The sequence below is a fragment of the Hyaena hyaena genome, unplaced genomic scaffold (assembly GCF_003009895.1).
Source record: "Hyaena hyaena isolate Hyena2069 unplaced genomic scaffold, ASM300989v1 scaffold_4, whole genome shotgun sequence".
NCBI classification, from domain to species: domain Eukaryota; kingdom Metazoa; phylum Chordata; class Mammalia; order Carnivora; family Hyaenidae; genus Hyaena; species Hyaena hyaena.
Window position 1 is genome coordinate 9,089,751 of NW_024080636.1, and position 14,594 is coordinate 9,104,344.

Below are 14,594 nucleotides of genomic sequence, written 5' to 3' on the forward strand. Positions count from 1 at the left end.
AAGGGTCAGAGAGAGAGGGAGTCACAGACTGAAACAGGCTCCAGGCTCTGAGCTGGCAGTCAGCACAGAGCCCGACGCGGGGCTCGAACCCACGAACCGCGAGATCATGACCTAAGCGAAAGTCGGACGCTTAACCAACTAAGCCACCCAGGCGCCCCGTGGCTTATTATTTCTTTATCTTCTTTGTCTTCATCTTTTTTGTCTTCTTTTATGTTAATCCAGTCCTTTTTTTAGGATTCTGCTTGAAAAACTCGTTCCATTTGTTGATGGGATCTTGTGGTCACCCCAGGCACTCACCCACTCTGGCTGAGAGCAGGTTACACAGGAGCTGCCTCTAGTGGGCCCTGTTTGTAAGAGAGCCTCGGCAGGGTGGGGGGGTCTCCCTGTGGTCCCTCCCTTTCCCCGGATTGTATGTTGTTCAAGTGTTTGAGTCGTTCTGCAGGGCATTTAGGAAAGACAGCCATCTTATCCCGAAACTACTGTAATTATTTCTGCCCTCCCAGCAAATATCCATCCCCATTCTTCACAAGAGAAAGAGGAAGATCTTAGGACCCGGAAGGAAACTGAGTATAGTGTCAGACTGTGGAGTCACTTGTACTTGCAAGCCAGAGGCCCCACTGACAGTGCAGGTATTGGCCAGAGGGCAGCCCGGGCCGTGCCGTTGGTTAGCTCGGTCTGGCGGGGCGAGTGGGATATTGGCATAGGAGGCACCGAGCACAAGAGCACGTGCAGAAGGATAAAGGTAGGAAAGTGCAATTTGTGTTAAAGACAGTGTCCTTGTGGCAAGGGTAGGATTGGGGAAGCAGCAGGGAGTGCCCGAGGCCCTGGAGGGATGCTGTAGCATGAAGTCTGGTGAGCAGGAGACATCTGGGCAGCCGAGGTTTTGAAGCCGAGATGAGAAGAAGTTGAAGGTGTCTGTGTTTTGAAAAAGTGAGTTGGATGCAGCGAAGCTGAGAGGCTGCAGAGGAAGGAAAGGGACGTGGCTGGGCGCCACGAAACCTGCTCCCGGGGCAGCCGGGCTTCACACACACAAGTCGCAGCTTCTACGTTGTGTTGGGGCTTTTACTCTTCTGATTAAAGATATTAGAGAAGATAAATCCCATCTACCATTACCTTAATTTTGCAAACGATTGGTGCAACATTGAAGGAGATTTCATAATCTCAAAATACAGATTTAACTTTGTTAAAAATACAGGCTTTATGTTTCTCATTTTGTATCAAACAGTGAAAACTTTGTTGCACACCAGCCTCGGCCCTCAGTGCCTGCCCTGTGAGACTCCCTGAGCAGGACAAACCTTGTGTTGTCCAGGCAAAGACAGCAAGAGCCTGGAGAGGGTGGGTGTGTGACGCAGAGGGAGGGCCGGGTCTATAGTGATTTCTCAGGTGGCTGTGGTGTAGGGCCTACTGTCAGGGGTGTGCATGTGTGGGAGCTTGTGGCTTCAAGGGCAAGCCTGGCTTGCTCGGTGGGATGGGTAGTGAAAGGAGGGGCCTGGCTGGGGGCCGGCAGAGTGAGCCGTCAGGGGTTTGATGTGCTTGAGTTGAGGTCTTGAGATGTGCGGTGTTCTTTTGGGAGATGATGAGGCAGGTGTGGGCAGGAGAGGAGACGCCAGGGGGCTCAGGAAAACGGTTTATCCTGCGTCCAGTCCTGGAGACAGGAGGCGTAGGCTTCAGCCGGGGCCACGTGGGGAAGCCTCGGGGGGGTCGGGAGGCAGAAGACAGGAGTGGGGGAACACTTAAGCCATGACCTTTATTGGGATTTCCACAGGAAAGGTAAGGCAGGGCAGGATGAACAGCTTAAGATGAGCTAGTTTGAAGAATTTGGGCGGGCTCTCTGCTGTAGGGGGTTCCCTAGTTGCCTGGCCCCCTAGCTGTGGGATAGTGAAGGCAGAGGAAGATTGTCTCCTGAGATGTGTGGGCCCAGAGGGGAGTAGTTGCTCTGGGTGGAGTTGATCACAGTGACATTCTGGCTGGGCCCCTTGCTGTCTTTAAGGATTGGCTGGTCCTGGGAGGGGCAGTCTGTTGCAAGCCAGAGAGGTTTTCTAAGATATACAGGAAATTAAAAAACATACGCAGTACAGAGACATCTGCGGAGAGGTGCCTCGTGTTCACACAGGCAGGGGTGGGACCCTGAGGAGGTAGGCTGGAGAGTTGCTCACTTTCTTAGGGTGGAGGGGCATCTCCAGAGCTGACTCACGGGGGACAAGGGAAGCGCTGGCCTCAGGGAACGGAAGAGCGAGTAAGAGCACGGGAGGTGTGTCCAGCCCTGGCTGGGAGAGGAGAGCAGGCGAGGTGAGCCAGCCAGAGGCAATGGAGAGAAGGCCCAGGCCCGGTGCCGGGAGCTAGGGGTTCTCGCCGCTTTCGGAGCCGTACCCGGGGAAAGCACCCTCCAGTCCAGGCTCGTTCTGGGGACGGACTCATTCGACTTTGGTGTAGACTTGCTGAGGGCGGGTTCACATTGGCTGGGGGAAGTGACCCTCAAATCTTTGCTTGCAGCTCCGTGGCCGTCACCATGTTCTGGAAGTTTGACTTGAACACCACGTCCCACGTCGACAAGCTGTTGGATAAGGAGGACGTGACGCTGCGCGAGCTCCTGGACGAAGATGACGTCCTGCAGGAGTGCAAGGCCCAGAACCAGAAGCTGCTGGGCTTCCTCTGCAGGCAGCAGTGCATGGAGGAGCTGGTGAGCCTCATCACGGAGGACCCGCCCCTGGACATGGAGGAGAAGGTCCGCTTCAAGTATGTGCCAGGGCTCCGCGGGGGGCCCGGAGCTGGGCGGGGCTGCAGGGAGCTGGCGCGCGGCGTTTGAGGACGGCCAGAGCCAGGGCCTCTGACCGAAGAGCTCACTCTAAACATTCACCCCATCTGAGGAGGAAGGAGGCCACTCCCCACGGGGTCTGTTTGTGTGAGGTTCAAGAGTTCGGAATCTCTGTGTGTGAGATTTCTCACTGTGAGTTGTGCTGAGTTGCGCTGTGTTCCGAGTGTCTTGAGTGCACGTGTCCTGAGAGGAGACTGACCCGTGACAGAGAGGCAGGTGGGACTGCACACTGACGGGAAGCGGGGCCCCGCCCGGTGAGATGGCCTGTCATGAGGGATGGGTGGTATCTGACCGCTCGACCCTGGGGACCGCCTCACTGTGGGGTCTTGGGGTCGGAGGAAATCCATGTTGTGAGTAGTACTGACCGTTGTCAAAGTTTTTCCTAAAATGTTCCATTCAGCAGTTGGCCAGCATATTGGGAGATGCCAGAGGGTGGTGGCAGTGTGGCTAAGGCTGGCGATGGGGACAGGGGTGTGAGTGAGGGGGCAGGACAGGGCGGCAGAGCCCGGGACCGGGAACACCGTGGGAACGGGGCAGGCAGTCGGGCTCCGGTGTCCGTGGACGGCCACGTAGTGTGTGGTGGTAAAGTCCTAGGTTGGTTGACTGTGGCCCACAGGTCAAATCCTTTGTATGGCCTGCAAGCTAAGAATAGTTTTACATTTTCTTTAAAAATTTTTTAATAATTTTTTTAAATGTTTATTTATTTTTGAGAGAAAGAGAGGGAGAGACAGAGGGTGAGCAGGGGAGGAGCAGAGAGAGAGGGAGACACAGAATCCGAAGCAGCTCCAGGCTCCGAGCTGTCAGCACAGAGCCCGATGCGGGGCTCGAACCCACGAACCACAAGATCATGACCTGAGCCAAAGTCAGCACTTAGCCGAGTGAGCCACCCAGGCGCCCCAGAATAGTTAGTTTTACGTTTTTAAGTGGTTGAAAAAACTCAAAGGACCAATACTTTGTTACACGTGAAATTGATACCACACTGACATCTCATTGTCCGTGAAGAAAGTCATGTTGGAAGGCAGCCACACTCAGCCCTTGGTGATGACAAGGGCAGAGTCGGCTAGTTACAACACGGACTGTCTAAAATACTTACTGTACTTTCATAGAAGTCCTTGTTGGCCTTTGTCTTAGGAGAAAAAGAAAGCTGGAGAGTGCAACGAGAAGCGCCTGTGTGGGGGACAGTCGGTCTGGGGACACCCAGTTAGGGCGGTCCGTCACGGCCTCTGATGGGGACCCTGCGGCTTCTGGCGGAGGAGAGCCCTACACTAGGAGGGAGAGGGGCCTGCGGGGCGAGGGCCACGGTGGCCGTCCACGGAAAGTCAGATAGAAGCCGTTGTGCACGGGGTTGCCTGGTCAGTGCCCTTGTGTCAGCACCACTGTGGACGGCCCTCATCCCTTTTACCCTCCACCCTGGTGTGTCCTGTTTGGTGATCAGTCATGTGTTCCGGGTCGGGGCAGACAGGTCTCCGAGTGGCATCAGGGAGCCAGGAGACGTTCACGTTCAGAGTCAGAATTTGTGCATGAGCACAAAGCCGACCAGACAAAGCAGTGAGACAACCGTGAATCTGGGGGCTTAGAGAAGTGAGCGAGCGGGACTGAGGTTCGCACGCCAGCTCTGCCCTGAGCAGCCTCTGCACGGTCACACGGGAAGCTGGGCCCTGGGTTTAACCAAGAATTGTGGTTTGATTTTACAGAGAAGGTGAGGGGCGGGTGGTAGGAGAGCTCTGTCTTCCTCCTCCGTCTCGGGAGGTTGGTTTGTAACGTCTGAAGATGATAAATGAAGAAGTGCATCTGTGTTTCATTTAGAAACAGAGAGGTTAACCTCAGGTCTGAGGATGGACACGGGAGGCCGGAGGCTGCTCGTCCTCACGGGCCCCGTCCAGCTGCCTGAGTTTGAAAGCAGGGGTACATGTCACTTACATAAAAAAAATAAAAAATTAAAAAATGTGATTTTAAAGTTAATTTGATTTTAATTAAAATTAAATCAAAGATTCCTTTTTGAGGAAAGGAATAGGATGGATGGATAAATGGATGAGGTGGTAGGTAAGAAAGAAGCAGAGTCAAGATTATTTTTCAAAGATGCGGAAGATACAAGTGGGAGTGCTGGCCAGGAGTGGGCACAGCAGGTCTGAAGGTGCAGGCCGGGAGCACCACGGGCCAGCGGGCCCCTCGCGACGCTCTGCTCTGGTGTGGCGCCAGGGCCGCCACCGGCCGCACGGGAGTGCGCGAGTCTGGCTCTGCTCCCAAGAGCCACTGCCTGTGCTTCTCAAGGCTCTAGGCAACTGCCCACCGTGGCCGGCCCGACGGGGTCAGCAGCGACGCCTCCCGTGGCCTTCATGCTTTTGAGGTGAGGGCTCTGCCTGCAGACCTGGCTGAGCAGCGTGGCCAGCTGCTTCACCCCTGTGTGACTAAAGGCTGGTTTTGAAGGGACTTTGGTCCACAGAGTGGAGGAGGCGCCGGAGAAGCTGCCCCTGCGTGCTGTGCGGTCAGGCAGCGGCCGGTGTTCCTGCTGAAACCGCAGGCTGCTCCGGGCCGGTGAGGCCTCCACGCAGCCGCCCTGGGCGCAAAGGCCAGCCTGAGAGCCGTGAGGGTCCTTGCTCTCGAGGCTCCTGTCCAGTTTGCCTGCTGAGCTCTCAGCCACTTGGGAAATGGGACAAAAGAGCCGGCAGACAGACGCCAAGCAGCCCTGTGGTTGCCTGCAGGGTGCCGTGGGAGAGTGTTCTGTGACTCTGGGCAGTGGGCTTCCCGCTCCAAGTTGCAGAGTTAGAACAGCTCACTTGGTGGGAAACAGTGCCGTGGCAGGAGAGCCCCCCAGAAAGGACACCCCCTGAAGACCCTGCGGTGCTGCAGGTCAGAGCAGGAAGGCAGGCTGGCTGAGCCCAGTCACCCGATCACCCCGCCCCTGCCCCTACGGGGAGCAGCAAGTTTTGGCACAGAGGGAGGCGCCTGGAGGGGAAAAGGGCTCCCTCCGTCCTCGCTCTGAGAACCCAGGGCCCACCTTCCACGTTCCAGGACCTCGTTGTCATCACCTGTGGCTTCCTTCCCCTGGGGAGTCGTGTTCTCTAGCCGCTTCTTGAGGAGGACGATGTGAGGGGCGAAGTTGCAGACGAGGCCTGTCTGACGGTGCATTGTTCCCTTTTCACGCTTGTTCGAAACTGCCTCTGCCTTAGACTCTGCACGGACGCCATTCTCTGTCCTTTTGAAGACTCCATGTTTGGCTCTTCTTCCTGTCCTTGCTGCTGACAAGCCGGTGCAACAGGACTCCCAGGTTTTCTCTCCTCCAGGGGGCACTTCGGCCCGTGTCTAGTCCCGTTGTCCTGGAGTCTCCTGCTGCTGTGACATCACCCCTGGGGCCAGGACACGGCAGCCCCAGAAGCAGCACCTGTAAGCTCGGAGAGTTCTGTAAGCAGTCGGCTCAGCTGCAGACACTGCTCCATGTTCTTGTCACTTCCTGCGGCCAGTGCTGCATCGCACCATGTGGGCCCTTTCAGTCCGTGAATTCATGGCCTTCCCCACGGGAAACTTCGAGTGTTGTTTCTTTTATAATTTTCTCCCTTCTGGTTTTCCCTCTGTTTTCTCTTTCTGCGACTTTTTTTTTTTTAAGTTGTGTATTTTGAGTGAGAGAGAGAGAGGTGGAGGGAGAGAGAGGGAGAGACAGAATCCCAAGCAGGCCCCACACTGTCAGCACAGAGCTGACACGGGGCCCGATCTCTTGAACCGTGACATCATGACCTGAGTGGAAGTCAAGAGTTGGACGCTTATTAACCAGCTGAGCCCCCTAGGTGACCCCTTTTTCTTCAATCTAGTCAAGTGTTCGATCACTTGAATTAATACTCTCTTCTTTGTATATTTGCGCTTAATATCTTGTCTTTGCTTTTTTGTTCTACATCTGAGAGGCTTCTTCAAATTTTATCTTCTTGTCCTTTCATCGATTTTTAAAATTTCTAACATATTTATTTACCTAATAATTTTTTTTAAGTTTATTCATTTACTTCAGAGAAAACACCAGTGGAGGAGGGGCACAGAGAGCAAGAGGGGGCAGAGGAATGGAAGTGGGCTCTGGGCTAGCAGCGCAGAGCCTGATGTGGGGCTCAGATTCGCAAATCGTGAGATTGCGACTGGAGCCAAAGTCAGACGCTTAACTGACGGAGCCACCCAGGCGCCCCAGCCCTTATTTCCTTTCAAAAGAGAGGCACTTTTTTAAATAATGTTTTTTATTAAGTTTATGTATTTATTTTGAGAGAGAGAGAGGGGAGGGGGGAGACACAGAGTCTGAAGCAGCTCCAGGCCCTGAGCTGTAAGCACAGAGCCCAACGCGGGGCTCAATCCCATGAACTGTGAGATCGTGACCTGAACCAAAGTTGAAAGTTGGACACTTAACCAACTGAGCCCCCAGGTGCCCTTGGGAGTAACTTCTGAGTCCCGCGTCCTGGCAGGAGAGGGCCAGGGAGCCACCCGTCTCCGGAGCCAGGCCCTACACCCCGTCCAGTAGCTGCTGCCTCTCTGTCCAGTGGTCTCCGGTCGGTGCTCCCTCTGTGGCCGCCTGAGGCTTAGGTCCCTGGTGCACCACACCGGGCCTTTCCAGGGGTCATTTGCCCTTCTCTTTTCTTGTTTTTTACCTCTGCATTATTGGAGCAGGAGTTTGAGAGGGAATGATCTGCCATGTTTGACTGAAATTCCTGTTCTTTGTATAAATTTTAGAACCAACTAAAGCAGTACTTGTTTTTTGAAGAATAATTATAAAATACCAACAAAGAAAATATCAGTCCCTCCACCTTAGAGGGTCAGTGCCTTAGAGCTCAGCTTCTTGTCACACGTATGCACATTTGCTTGTGTGTGGAGACCAGATAGGACCATTCCTTGTGCTCTGGAAACATCTCCTGAAGGAATAGTCTACACTTTTCTGTGGGCCTTGATGTTTTGGTGCCATCAGTATATCTTCTCTTGTTGTTGGGAGTCTGGTGGGAACCTCTCTGCCTGTGTGATCTAAGGTCTTGCTCTGGCCTTCAGGGTCACTGACCTGGCCCTTCCGCCCTGTACTCTGAGCAGGTGTTCTCTGACGATGTGCCCCTGGTGGCTCTGTGTTCTCCGCCATGCTGGTTTCGCAGCGTGCACCCACCGTCCCGCCACCCCTCCCTGGGCACTGCCCACACCTCTCATGGCCTGGGCCTGCCTGCATGTTGAACTGGGTCCCTCACACCCAGCCTGCCCACACAGCCCTGCTTCTCTGGGCTCTAGAAGGTGCTTTCTTTTCTTGGGGCTGACGAGGAGCACCTGTCCCTTAACCAGACCTAGACTTCTCAGTTTCTTCCCCTTCCACGTGTGGCTGGCTGCCATGCGCTGCCATATGTTTCCTCCAAGGTCTCAAACCCAGGTTTGCTAGCCAATCCACAGTGACCACCTTGGTTCAGGCCTGTGTTAGGGCCTGTGTGGGTGGCTGCCGGGAGCAGGGGGGTCATAGTGGCTGACCTTGACCAGGGCTTACTGTGTACTGGGTGCTGCTCTGTTTTATACACAGCCTTGTGGGGAGGGTGGGCACTTGCACCTCCACGTTCTGATGAGAAAACTTAGACAAAGAGAGGTTAGGTAATGTGCCTGAAGCTGCAGAGCTTGTCCTGGCTAGTGCCAGGTGTGCTCTAGGGCAGTCAGCCCCATGGGACGATCCCCCTGTGTTCCCAGATGTACCTGGGTATGGCTCCAGGCACTGTTACTGGCCCTGCTGTTGTGGGCGCTGTCCTGGATGCAGCAGGTTGTTGGGTGGCTGCGCCCATCCCAGGGCAGTGGCAGTGACCCTGTGTCTATCAGGTAAGTCAGGGAGCAGCGTGATGTCATGAGATTATGTGTGATGGGATAAAGATTATTTTGTATCTGGTCATTTTTATCAAATGAATAGTATGTCATTTGCATATATGGGTATTTTTTTTTAATGCTTATTTTTTTTTGAGAGAGGGAGCATGAGAGAGCAAGAGAGCATGCCCATGTGGGAGAGGGACAGAGAGAGAGAGAATCCCAAGCAGGCTCCACACAGTCGGTGCAGGGAGATGCAGAGCTGATCCCACCGACTGCGAGATCATGACCTGAGTCGAAATCAAGAGTTAGATACTTAACCGACTGAGCCACCCAGGTGCCCCTGATGTGGCATTTCTTTAGCCTAGTGACGAGCTGGGTCTGCTTGTTGGTGTGCTGGGACAGGGAGGGTGTGGAGAGGGCGGGTGCACATGATGGACTTGGTGTCACTAACTGTGTAGTCACAGGAGGTAAGAGACCTGGCAGGTGGGTGTAAGGGCAGAGGTTTTGAGAGAGCAGATGCCAGAAGACTGAGAAAGCTTATTTAGAGAATGCAAGAGTCAGAAGTGTAGATACCAGACTGTAGGTTATGGGGAGCAAGAAAAATGTATGTTAAAAACATTGAGCTTGTAGTAGTCAAAAATGCCAGTTGGTCACAAAATATTCATGTTTTTACTTCATTCCAAGGTCTGTGTTTTGGTCTCCCCCAAGGACCTGCGTCCTGTGAGGCTGGTTACTTAAGCCGCTTCCTGAGAGCTGGAGAAGTCTAATTTCACCTCCAGTTGCTTGCATTGTGCCCTCTTAGGTATCCAAACACAGCCTGTGAGCTGCTGACATGTGACGTGCCGCAGATCAACGACAGACTCGGAGGGGATGAGACTTTGCTGAACCTTCTTTACGACTTCTTGGACCACGAGCCGCCTCTGAACCCTTTGCTCGCCAGTTTTTTCAGCAAGACCATTGGCAACCTCATTGCAAGAAAGACTGAACAGGTGAATAATCTGTGAAGCTTGTGTGGTTTGGGGTGGCTGGCACCAGCTGTCACTGTGCAAACTGTATCACTGGGGCCTGGAGAGCAGCGTTTCTGACTGTTCGAGGGACACTGGTGGAGCCGTGTGGGCCCTGGTGTGAGCTGGGGTTTGATTAGGAAAGTGGCTTCCTGAGGGTATTTCTGCAGCCTGGCTCCGGAGTAAGCAGCTCTTCCCACCAGCCCTGGGAGCTGCACAGGACTCCAGGACAGGCTGGCATGTCTTGTCCTGGCCAGTGACAGGCGTGAGGAGCAGGGATATGCCTGCACCACACAGGTCCTTAGGGTGCCCGCCTGCTCAGCGCCTGCTCAGGTGCCGCTCTGCTCCGTGGGTGGCAGGCAGCAGTGTGTCTAGGACACTTCCTGTTTCAATGGAAATAAAAGAAAACTTCTAGCATTAGGCTTTGGTAAAAATAGTGAATGAATGTTTCCTTAGCTGGAGCCTGGTCTTCCTAGGGGGCTCTTGCTGCTTCGGGGCGGCAGGGTGGCGGTGTCCCAGGCCCACCAGCAGCCTCGCACTCAGTCTTGGTTAGGGCTCACCTTTACCCCTTCCCACCATCCCCAGTGGCTTATTTCAAAACAAATACTGGATGTCATATAGTTTCTAATAAATATTATGGTACGGGGGGCACCTGGGTGGCTCAGTTGGTTAAGCGTCCAACTCTTGGTTTCAGCTCAGGTCATGATCTCAGTGGTTTGTGAGTTTGAGCCCCACATCGGGCTCTGGCACTGACAGTGTGGAGCCTGCTTGGGATTCTCTCTCTTCCTCTCTCTCTGCTCCTCCCCAGCTTGTGCGCGTTCTCTCTCCCTCCCCCACCCCCCCCCCCCCCCCTCTCTCTACCTCCCTCCTCCCCTCTCTCTACCTCCCTCCTCCCCCTCTCCCTCCCCCTCCCTCTCTCCCTCTCCCATTCCCCTCCTCCTCCCTCTCTCCCTCTCTCCTTCTCTCAATACATACATACATACATAAACCAACCTTAAAAATGTTTTTAAAAACTAAATATTATGGTGGGGCACCTGGGTTGTTCAGGTGTCCGACTCTTGATCTTGGCTCAGGTCATGATCCCAGAGTCATGAGATTGAGCTCTGTCTGAGAGCGTGGAGCCTGCTTGGGATTTTCTCTCTGCCCCACCCCCCCACTTTGCTCCTCCCCCACTTGTGCATGTGCACATGCTCTCTCTCAAAATAAATAAATATTTTAAAAATATTATGGTATATATATATATATATATATATATATATCTAAACTGTATGGACTTCTGAGGCGTCTCTGAGTGGCTCACTTGGTTAAATATCTGACTTTGGCTCGGGTCAGAATCTCACGGTTTGTGGGTTCCAGCCCTGTATCAGGCTCTGTGCTGACAGCTTGGAACCTGGAGCCTGTCTCAGAATCTGTTTCCCTCTTGCTCTGCCTCTCCTCTGCTCACACTCTGCATCTCTCTCTCAAAAATAAACATTAAAAACAATTTTTTTAATGTTTTTTATTTCTGAGAGAGAGAGAGAGAGAGAGACAGCATGAGCAGGGGAGGGTCAGAGAGAGAGGGAGACACAGAATCTGAAACAGGCTCCAGGCTCGGAGCTGTCAGCACAGAGCCCGACGCGGGGCTCGAACCCACGAACTGTGAGGTCATGACCCCAGCCAAAGTTGGACGCTTAACCGACTGAGCCACCCAGGTGCCCCAATAAACATTTAACAGTAATAAAAATAAAATGTGAAAACTTATAAAAATTCTTTTAAATATAACTCTAGGAGGGGACAAGATTTTGCTGAGCAGATTGCATTATCATGTTCCAAAAGTATTAACTGTAGTTGTTCAGTATCATCAAATATCTGGTGAGGGAACAGACCTATACCTTATGTATATATCTGAGGTTACAAGAAGGGTAGTGGTGGGGAGTTCCCCAAGGCCGTCGGGTAGCGGTGGGGGGGGTCCCTGTGGCCATCGGGTAGCGGTGGGGGGGTCCCTGTGGCCGTCGGGTAGTAGTGGAAGTTCCAGTTCCAAAGACCTTTCCAGTCTGTCTCTTGCAGCGCAGCTCATAATTGTCTGTAACCTAATGATATTCCTCTGCTACTTTCAGATATTTGCTGAATTTTACTGCTTCTTACAATATTTCTGTCTTCTTCCCTTACCCAGTGTATCAAAATAATATGAAACACACTCTTTAAAGATATTTCTTCTATTGACAAACATGTAACACATTTATATGAATTTAAATAAGACAAAAACACATGAACAATCTCCTGTAATACTCTGGATCAACCACTGTTGATTATTTAGTTGATGTTCCTCTTAAGTTCTTTTCCTGTAAGACGTATTAATATATACTTAGTATTTATTTTCACATAATGACATAGTCTGAATACTACAAATTGTTTTTTTCATTTAGAAATAGATTTTGTAGGGGCACCTGGGTGGCTCAGTTGGTTAAGCGTCCGACTTCAGCTCAGGTCATGATCTCACGGTTCGTGGGTTCAAGCCCCATGTTGGGCTCTGTGCTGACAGCTAGCTCAGAGCCTGGAGCCTGCTTCTGATTCTGTGTCTCCTTCTCTCTCTGACCCTCACCTGCTCACGCTCTCTCTCTCAGAAATAAAAAACATTAAAAATTAAAAAAAAAAAAAAAAAAGAAATAGATTTTGTACATCTTTTCCTATAAAGCTACCATGTTCTTTCTAGCAGACACATGTCTGTGGAATTGCTACCCCAGAGTTTTGTATCAATAACCCAGCAGTTGACGTGTTTCTGGGTCTGAGGTGATAGGGCCACTGAGCTTTATCCCATGTTTCCATGGAAAGGTGGGCTACACTGGAGGTATCGATTATTTCACACACTCAAAGAGAAAACAGTTTACAAACCCTGGTGTTCTTTCATACAGCTTCAACGGTTGTTTGTTTCTGACCAATCTTATTTTTTCTGTTCCCCCTATTACCAACCCCATCACAGATTTTTTTTTAATTTTAATTTTTTTACAAATAGTTTATTGTCAAGTTGGTTTCCATATAAAATCTCTTTTTTTTGGTTTTACACATATTTTTTTTTTTTTTTTTAAATTTTTTTTTTTTAATGTTTTTTTTTTTTTTATTTATTTCTAGGAGAGAGAGAGACAGCGTGAGCAGGGGAGGGTCAGAGAGAGAGGGAGTCACAGACTGAAACAGGCTCCAGGCTCTGAGCTGGCAGTCAGCACAGAGCCCGACGCGGGGCCCGAACCCACGAACCGCGAGATCATGACCTAAGCGAAAGTCGGACGCTTAACCGACTAAGCCACCCAGGCGCCCCTGGTTTCCATATAACACCCAGTGCTCATCCCCACAAGTGCCCTCCTCCATGCCCATCACCCCCCTCCCCCTCCCCCCCACATCCATCAGCCCTCAGTTTGTTTCTCAGCATTCAAGAGTCTCTCATGGTTTGCCTCTCTCCCTCTCCCCCACCATTTTCCCCCTTCTTCTCCCCCATGGTCCTCCGTTAAGTTCCTCCTAATCCACCTATACATGCAAACATACGATATTTGTCCTCCTCTGCCACCATCGCAGATTATTTTGAAGCAAGTTGCAAATATTGTGTTATTTTATATGTCAATATTCCCATATGTGTTTCTACTGGATAAGGACTCTTTACAGTTCTTTAGTCCTGAGGAATAGTCCAGATTATGGATGGACCACAGTTTAACTGTTCATCTTTTGAAGACATGTTAGGTATTTACACATTTTTTCTATTACATATCAGGCTGCTATGAACATTTGCATATAGTAGTCCCGCCCTAACTACAGTCAGCCTGGTTCAGAAGTAGGTGATCCTTCTCCTGACATAGCATCAGAAGATCAGTAGAAGGCTAATGCCACATCATGTGCCAGTGTCATTTGCCTCCCTTTATCTCATCACATAAGCATTTTATCATCTCACATTACAGGAGGAAGGGTCAATATAGCACAGTAAGATATTTTGAGAAAGACCACCTTCACATAACTTTTATTATAGTACTTTGTTATAATTACTCTGTTTTATTATTGTTGTTAATCTCTTATTGTGCGTAATTTATAAATTAAACTCTTTCATAGGTTAAGTATGCATAGGAAGAAACAGTACATATAGGATTCAGTACCATACATGATTTCAGGCATCCATTGTTGATCTTGGAATGTATCCCCTGTGGATAAAGAGGGATGACTGTACAGTTTTTTGTGTGTGAATTGTTATATTTGAAGAGAATTTCTTGGGGCACTTGGGTGGCTCTGCTGGTTAAGTGTCCAGCTGTTGATTTCACATCAGGTCTTGATCTCAGGGTCATGAGTTCAAGCCCTGCTTTGGGCTTCATGCCCAGCATGGAGCCTACTTAAAAAAAAAAAAAAAAAAAAAGGAAGTGAATTTCTTGTAAACAATACATAGTTGAGTCATGTGTTTTCCTCTGTTCTGTTCATCTATCTTTAATTGGCATATTTGGGCCATTTACATTTAGTGTAATTATTGATATGTCCGGACTGCCATTTTATTGTAGTTTTCTCTTTGTTCTGTTTTTCATTTTTTTTCTCTGCCTCCTATGTGTTAACTTGACCATTATAAAAGTTCCATTTTGGGGGTGCCTAGATGGCTCAGTCAGTTAAGTGTCTGACTTAGGCTCAGGTCATGAGCTCATGGTTTGTGGGTTTGAGCCCCACATCGGGCTCTGTGCTGACAGCTCAGAGCCTGGAGCTGCTTTGGATTCTGAGTCTCCCTCTCTCTCTGCCCCTCCCCTGCCCTCATGCTTTCTTTCTCTCTTAAAAATACATATTAAATTTTTTTTTAAATACTCCATTTTGATTTACCTATAGTGTTTTCTCATGTGTCTCTGTGTAGATTTTTAGTGGTTGCTTTAGTTGTTAACCATATAACTAGAACATGCATGTGGTCAGCTTGAATGGATACAGTGAAAGTGGTTTAGCCAGAAGAATAGACCAGTTCCTTTTGCTCACCAACCCTTTTTTTTTTTTTTTTT

General features: G+C 50.6%; 1 protein-coding gene across 9 annotated transcripts in view; it reads left to right on the forward strand.

The window, feature by feature from the left end:
* PPP6R2 (protein phosphatase 6 regulatory subunit 2) overlaps positions 1-14,594 on the forward strand; it is an 82,672-nt gene that overhangs the window by 41,226 nt on the left and 26,852 nt on the right. For 7 of the 9 annotated variants that reach the window (XM_039234774.1, XM_039234801.1, XM_039234812.1 and 4 more), the window contains 2 exons: positions 2,494-2,736; positions 9,408-9,594. In XM_039234774.1, the coding sequence (XP_039090705.1) occupies positions 2,510-2,736; positions 9,408-9,594 (414 nt within the window). In that variant the 5' untranslated portion in view covers positions 2,494-2,509. Of the gene's footprint in view, positions 1-2,493; positions 2,737-6,138; positions 6,200-9,384; positions 9,595-14,594 lie in introns of those variants that run through there. The other 2 variants (XM_039234835.1, XM_039234840.1) reach the window with 2 other exon arrangements.